This window comes from Physeter macrocephalus, chromosome 12, assembly GCF_002837175.3.
Source record: "Physeter macrocephalus isolate SW-GA chromosome 12, ASM283717v5, whole genome shotgun sequence".
NCBI lineage: Eukaryota > Metazoa > Chordata > Mammalia > Artiodactyla > Physeteridae > Physeter > Physeter macrocephalus.
In genome coordinates, this window is record NC_041225.1 from 11,323,689 (window position 1) to 11,330,816 (window position 7,128).

At 40.5% G+C, this 7,128-nt stretch overlaps 1 protein-coding gene across 1 annotated transcript in view; it reads left to right on the forward strand.

The window, feature by feature from the left end:
- RMND5A (required for meiotic nuclear division 5 homolog A) overlaps positions 1-7,128 on the forward strand; it is a 57,547-nt gene that overhangs the window by 36,730 nt on the left and 13,689 nt on the right. The window contains exon 4 of the mRNA XM_007118886.4: positions 154-254. Within this exon, the coding sequence (XP_007118948.1) occupies positions 154-254 (101 nt within the window). The remainder of the gene's footprint in view (positions 1-153; positions 255-7,128) is intronic.

The window sequence follows — 7,128 nt, forward strand, 5'->3', positions numbered from 1 at the left end:
ACTGGGGCTCAGTCATCAGTCTCTGCCAGAGAAATGCATGGTAAAAAGAAATTATCTTTAGTGATTTGCCTTACATTTTATAATGTAGAATATGCTTTTACCATATCTCTTTATTCTGACTACTGCTAATGAAAGTTCTTTCAATTTTTTCAGGAATCTGGTCTTTCTGTAGACCCAAGCCAGAAAGAACCATTTGTGGAGTTAAACCGAATATTAGAAGCATTAAAAGTCCGAGTTCTGAGACCTGCTCTGGAGTGAGTTACTGAGTTTGTTTTCTTGTGGGTACTTTGAGAGAACTCTATAAGAAAATGGAATCAGAAAACACATTAGAGATTTTGAGATTATATATATATCTCACCTGGGGTAGACTTTAGAGGCATCAAGGGAGAATTATTTTATTTCTTTTAGCGAAGTGAGTTTGGGGGATATGCAATATGAGAAAATGGTTAGGGCTTATTTCACTTATCAGTTGGTCTGAATTCCCATGAGAGAAGAGGGTTTCCTCTAGCTAGGCTACACCTCCGCTTTAGACTAGCTTTATAACTGAAGGACTGCTGTTCAGATGGTCTGAGTTTGATATTTGAACTTCCATAATGTTCTGGGTTCAGTGCTAGCATTCTAAAAAAAAAACCAAGCAATTTAATTGGTTATTGGAACCAAGTGGTATACGTAAAGAGAACAAATATTGTTATGGAGTTTTACTCTAATTGCCATCATAAAATAATTCACTGTGAACTGGTTATTGATGTGAATTATACGAAATTACTGGGTTAGCTCTAATAAATATTATCCTAGTACAGAATCAGCAGAGTTTTTCATAATGGGCCAGGTAGTAAATATTTTAGGCTTTGCAGGCCACATAAGGTCTCCGTTGCATATTTTTCTTTATTTTATTTTACAACCCTTTAACAATGTAAAAAAACCGTCTTGACCATCTGGCATACAAAACAGGCAGCAAGTCCTGTTTGGCCCGTGGCCATAGTTTGCTGACCCCTGTCCTAGAATTTTTTAATGTGAGAATTATCAGGTTATTTGTTTTAAAAAGAAAGAAAGGAAGAAAGGGAAGGAGGAAGGAAGGAAAGTTATAAAATAAAAGGAAGAAACTGGGTGATAGAAGCAGTGATGTTATTTTGAGGTCATAGCCTTAGAATCCTGGGATTTTAAAACTGGAAGTATTTGATGTCGTTGTTATCTGGAAAAAAATAGTTGGGAAGATCCTTCATGAGTTTAAAAAAATGCACTTTCTTTTCCTTCTACTAACCCATTTAATTCTTCATAGGTTAGTTTTCTGTTTCTCATCATTTCTCAGTTCTTAGAAAATTTTGCAGAGTTCTAAAACCAGCCTAGGTGAACCGGCAGAGATAGAGTCCTGTGTAAATTTATAAATATCAAATTTCTGTATAAATTGTAAATATGAGGTAACTCATTTATTTCATTTTCGTTGCTGCATGCGGACTTTCTCTATTTGCGGCGAGCAGGGGCTACTCTTCGTTGTGGTGCGGTGGCTTCTCGTTGCGGAGCGTGGGCTTCAGTAGCTGCAGCACGTGGGCTCAGTAGTTGCGGCCCTAGAGCGCGGGCCCTAGAGCGCATGGGCTTTAGTAGCTGCGGCACGCGGGCTCTAGGGCACACAGGCTTCACTAGTTATGGCATGCGGGCTCAGAAGTTGTGGCTCACAGGCTCTAGAGTGCAGGCTCAGTAGTTGTGGCGCATGGGCTTAGTTGCTGTGCGGCATGTGGGATCTTCCCGGACCAGGGATCGAACCCGTGTCCTCTGCGTTGGCAGGCAGATTCTTAACCACTGCACCACCAGGGAAGTCCCTCATTTATTTTAATTCTTTAAAGATGTAAACGTCACTTAAGCAGCACCACTGTGTACTAGGCATATTACCTTTATAGTTTGATTTTTTTTAGCAGATTTTATTGTGACATCACTGTGAGATTAAATTTAATCAAGTTCCTCTAATAACACCTCTTAAACAAAATACGGCAGCCATTCTTCTGTCTACTTTTATATTCCACCTAAATGATTAAACAATTATAAAGGAGAGTGAGGGAGCCTAAATATAAAAATGTAATGGGTTTTGCAGTTGTCTTATAGTGATTTAGAAATAATATATGAGATGTTATTTGAGGTAATAGTCATTTTTCCATTAATTTCTCGGGTTTGTCATCAAACTTTTATTGAGTGCTTATTATGTACCGGAGACTGCTGAGTATTTGGACTTCCTTAGCCCTCAAAATTCTCAAGGCTTGTTCCTTTTGGAATGAAGAAAATTCACAAGACCCTTTTAACTTTGGGCTTTTTCTGTAAGATCTAAGTTTCTGAGTGGTAACTGTGGCATAAATATCAATGATTTCTGTAAATGTTTTCTGTTATTTTTGTAGCCTCAAGCAGTGCCTCTCAGGCAAAGGGAGGACTCATTCCATCCACTTGGCACTAACAGTGGAAACTACTGTACTGTAGTCCCTTGGTATCCATGGGGGATTTGTTCTAGGGACCCCTGTGGATACCAAAATTCATGGATGCTCAAGTCCGTTACGTAAAACAGCCTGGTATCCTTGGCCCTCCGTATCCACAGCTGCGGAACCTGCAGAGGCCCTCCATATCCGCAGGTTCCGCAACCGTGGATTCGGAGGGCCAACTGTACAGTAGAAATTTTCTCCTTTCGCTTTTCTGGGAATATTGCCATGTTAAATATCTGCATATGGGGATGTAGTCATAGTTATAGTTGTCTCTTTTGGAGTGCTTATTATATGCCTAGCACTGTTCTAAGCATTTTATTTGTATTAGCTTATTCAATCCTCATAATAACCCCATGAAGTAAGTACTGGGTTTACAGAGGAGGAATTGTGCCTGGAAGTTGCTCCATGAAAAAAAGGATATGGAGTCAAAAGGTCAGTCGAGGAAAACTTCACATGATATTCCCTAATATTCTCCTCTAAGAGAGTCACTTCAGAAGTAAGGGAGAAAGAGAAAAAAAATATCGTATTAATATCGCTTACATGTGGAATCTAGAAAAATGATACAGATGAACTTAGTTGCAAAGCAGAAAAGCAGAAATAGAGACACAGATGTAGAGAACAAACGTATGGACACCAAGGGGGTGGGGGGTGGGTGGGATGAACTGGGAGATTGGGATGGACATACATACACTATTGATACTATGTGTAAAATACAGAACTAATGAGAACCTACTGTACAGCACAGGGAACTCTCCTCAGTGCTCTGTGGTGACCTAAATGGGAAGGAAATCCAAAAAAGAGGGGATACATTTATACATATAGCTGATTCACTTTGCTGTACAGTAGATACTAACACAACATTGTAAAGTAACTATACTCCAATAAAAGTTAATTAAAAGAAATGAGAGATTCACTTTAGCATATTAGAGGGGCCATCAACAGTCCTACGGTAAAGAAACTCATTTAACTTTGTAAAACCCAGTGTCTCCCATGCGTATTTAACCAAAGACTCCCTGTCTCCTAATGCCTATTAAAACTCACAAAATTGGTGATCTGTAGAACGTAAGTTTGGAAAATGTTAGTTTAACAGAAATCTCCGTTACAGAAACTCAGACTTCTCCAATTCTTGCCTATTGGTGGATGCAAAGCAAATACTTATTCAACATATTTTATGGGCAAGGTGTGGAAAATTCACTGTACTCAACTTGTACCAAAAATTTAAAAATGAGGGACATGAGTTTCGGGGATTTGGGTTCAGATACACAGTGGAAAACCTTTCATATTTCATGTGTGGCATCTTCTCTTTGTACCTGCTGGGAGGTACAGGAACCACCGTGGAACCACCCAAGAGAGAAAGAAAAAGGTGAAAGCCTGCAGCAGTTCTTGAGGCAGCCTAGGCAGTTAAGGCAGAGGCCAACCAAAAAGATTAATATGGATAGAGGTCATGGAAGGAAGATAAGAAGGAAGTCTGGTGAGCATTACCTATTAATCGCAACTAATGAAAGACAGTGGAAAAGAAGTCAGTAAGGAATGGTGACATGGCCGAGAGAAGCGCAGAAGAACAGCTAATTATATATACAGATCTAGTCAGGACCCTGCCTACTCTTTTGTTCCTGCCCCTATATTTCTGAGTTTTGTGTACAGATTTTTCTCCTCATCTAGATCACTTTATCTGTTTTTTGAGTTCCTCTTGGCACCTAGCATAGTGCTTATTTGGTAGCAGGCACTCAATAAAAGATGGAATAATTTGAAGGAAAACTTTGAACAAACATGACCTCCTCCTTCATGTGGCAGATAGAAGCAAAGCCAAAAATAACTAGTGTCAACAGAAGAATAACAGTAACTTAATTTGAGGAGATGGCGAAAATTAGAAAAATAGAAACTGTCTGTAACTGTGCCAGTTACTGACATTTTGAAAGTGCTGTCTCCAGGGGAAGCTGGTTGGTTGCCTTCCTAAAGGTGTTTCAAAGAGTAATCCTGCCTTGGTGGATTTGCCGCAGTCTTGAATCTGACTCTCAACCTTGCAGACTTGGAAACCTGTTTTTTTTTTTTCAATACCCAGAGCAGGCCCAGGGGCCTCATAGCACTTGTTTAGAGGAATTTGCAGTTCTATTTGCAAAGTCTCAGTAGAATGCCATTAAGAGAACAGAAACTAAATGAATGATTATAAGAAAGAGAGATGTTATAGAATTTTTCACAGAAGAAGAGAAAAACTCTTTCATTAGTCTAGATCACTGCAGAGTTTTTGATTAGCAGGCCATGAACAGTATCAGGCAAGCTGTTGAAGTATGAGAGGATTCCATCTCTAAGCCTAGCGATTAGGTGAGGCTAGAATTAAAAACCACAGAGTAATGTGAGGTGAGCTTGCCATTGTGGTTTCTTGGTGGTGTGTGTGAACGGTGGGTCTGAGGAGAAGAAAATGGTTGCTGGACTTAGAGAAATTGTGGTATCAGTGCATAAAACACAATTTATACGCAGAGAAGGGTTTTAGAAAGTGAAAATGAAGGAAGCAAGCCAAGGTGCCTGGCCATAGAGCCTTGGCTGCCACCGGCAAAGAGGGTGACCTGGATTACGCTGTTGCTGGTGTCTGTTTTCTCGTTGTTAGTTTTGTCTTCCTGTAGGCAGGCAGTCTTGCTGATTCAGGCATTTTTAATAGCTACATAGAACCACAGAATAAAGACTCTGATAGATGTACTTTTGGAGAAGAGGAATCAAGGTTTGAACAAGTTGGGTTTCCCTCCCCCCGTCTGAGGGGGGTTCTGTTTTGTTTTGTTTCTTTTTTTGTTTTGTTGTGTCCCAGGGGTTGTTAATTCTGAAAGGGCAGAAGAGCTGAGTTGAGGGATACTGTTTTAGTTCACAGGGCCCATGCACTAAGTCTGATGGAGAGAGAGCGACTCTATTAAAAAGAAGCTAATTGAAAATGGAAAGAGGTGCCCAGGAGGAAGAACACAGAAGAGAGAAAAGCACAATGAAATATAAAGGCCAGAGGGGAAAATATACCTGGGGTGAGGACATCATTTTCTGTTGTCTGCTATATGTTTGTTGCTGGCAAAAGTCTATATGAGATTCCAAGACAGTAGGCACTCCTCAGGAAGAAGAGACATGGCCATCTCTTATCTGGATCCATCCTCACCAAGGACTTGAGCATTACTGGAAATGAGTGGGCAAGCTATGACTATAGAGAGATTAAGAATCTTCTTTTACAGAAAGGGAAAATTGAAAGAAACTGTCACTGAGATTAAGTGTTTGAAAGAATAAGGAGTTGAACTAGGCCGGGGGGGCAACTAAAGGGGACTCTGGAATTTGTTCTTATAAAATGCTGAACTGTTATTAATTCAAGCTTATCAAACACTTGGTTTTGTGGTGGGAAACTAGCAGTAAATAAGGCAAAGTCATATTTAAGTACTTGATTAAAAAATCACTAATCTATAGAACTGTGCTGTCCAATGTGGTGGCCGCTTGTCAGAGGTAGCTATTGGGTATGCCCCCCGAGCCCTGTGTTACTAAGAACCTCATGTAAAGTTGAAGTGTGATTCAAATGTGAAACACGGTAGTTTGTGTGGTTTCTTAAATAGCATGGAAGAAGGACAGAGATTCACACCAACTCTGAGATGAGTAAAATGTTAGTAGTTCCAGCAATGGACTCAACTCATATCTGAGTTGCCATTTGAAAATATCCCAGAAATCAAATGCTAGCTATCCTAAAGCAAAGTGATAGGGTTCTTCACTTTTTTGGCTGAATTCCAGTTTCTGGATTCTTTAAGCACTTGATTCGGTCACCAGTAACATTCAGCCAGTCCACACCTGTGGAGTAAACGCATGTCACTCATTTCCCTGAGCTTCAACTTTTACCCGCAAGAAGATAGCCCCAAGATAGACTAGAAAAAGAAGGTATTTGTAAGCCTCTTAAAAACGCTGTGAAAGGTTGTAGTGGAATGTGCCGTAGGAACTGGAGAGAGGCATTTTTATTCAGTATTATCAGAAACAGATCCCAGCCCAGGCTGGCAGAATGGTGAGAGGAGAGATAAACAGACCAGTGCTGTCAGTTAGGTTTCTGGGAAAGAACAGCTAGCTCTGAAGGTAGAATCTTGTTTTAATTATTTTTGGATTAATACGGAAATTCTAAACATGGAGCTAACAACGGGCCAAGTCTTTACGGAGGCCTGACGATGAAGATAATTAACGCTTCATGTTTCTGTGGGATAACTGCGTCGATGTGGGTTACTTCTGACTTAGTCACCTAAGTAAGCAGTATTGTTTTGGGGTCTTTTAATGGAAGAGGCCCAGAAGGTCTCTCTACTAGTCACTGCAGTGGCAGTGAACACAGAGAATTGTGACATAGGTGACCTTATTGGATGTCATTTTTTTGGCCTACAGTGTTTCTCTAAACAAGGAATGGTTCCAAAGCTGGCAGTGCTCTTGTGGCACACATTGGAGATGTGGGAGCAGAATTTATTTTAGAAACCACAGTAAAGCTAATAATTTACCTTAATGTTTACATTTAGCTTGCTGGTTGTAGTATAGTGATCGTTAGTTTTTTAAAAATTAAAAATCGGGCTTCCCTGGTGGCGCAGTGGTTGCGCGTCCGCCTGCCGATGCAGGGGAACCGGGTTCGCGCCCTGGTCTGGGAGGATCCCACATGCCACGGAGCGGCTGGGCCCGTGAG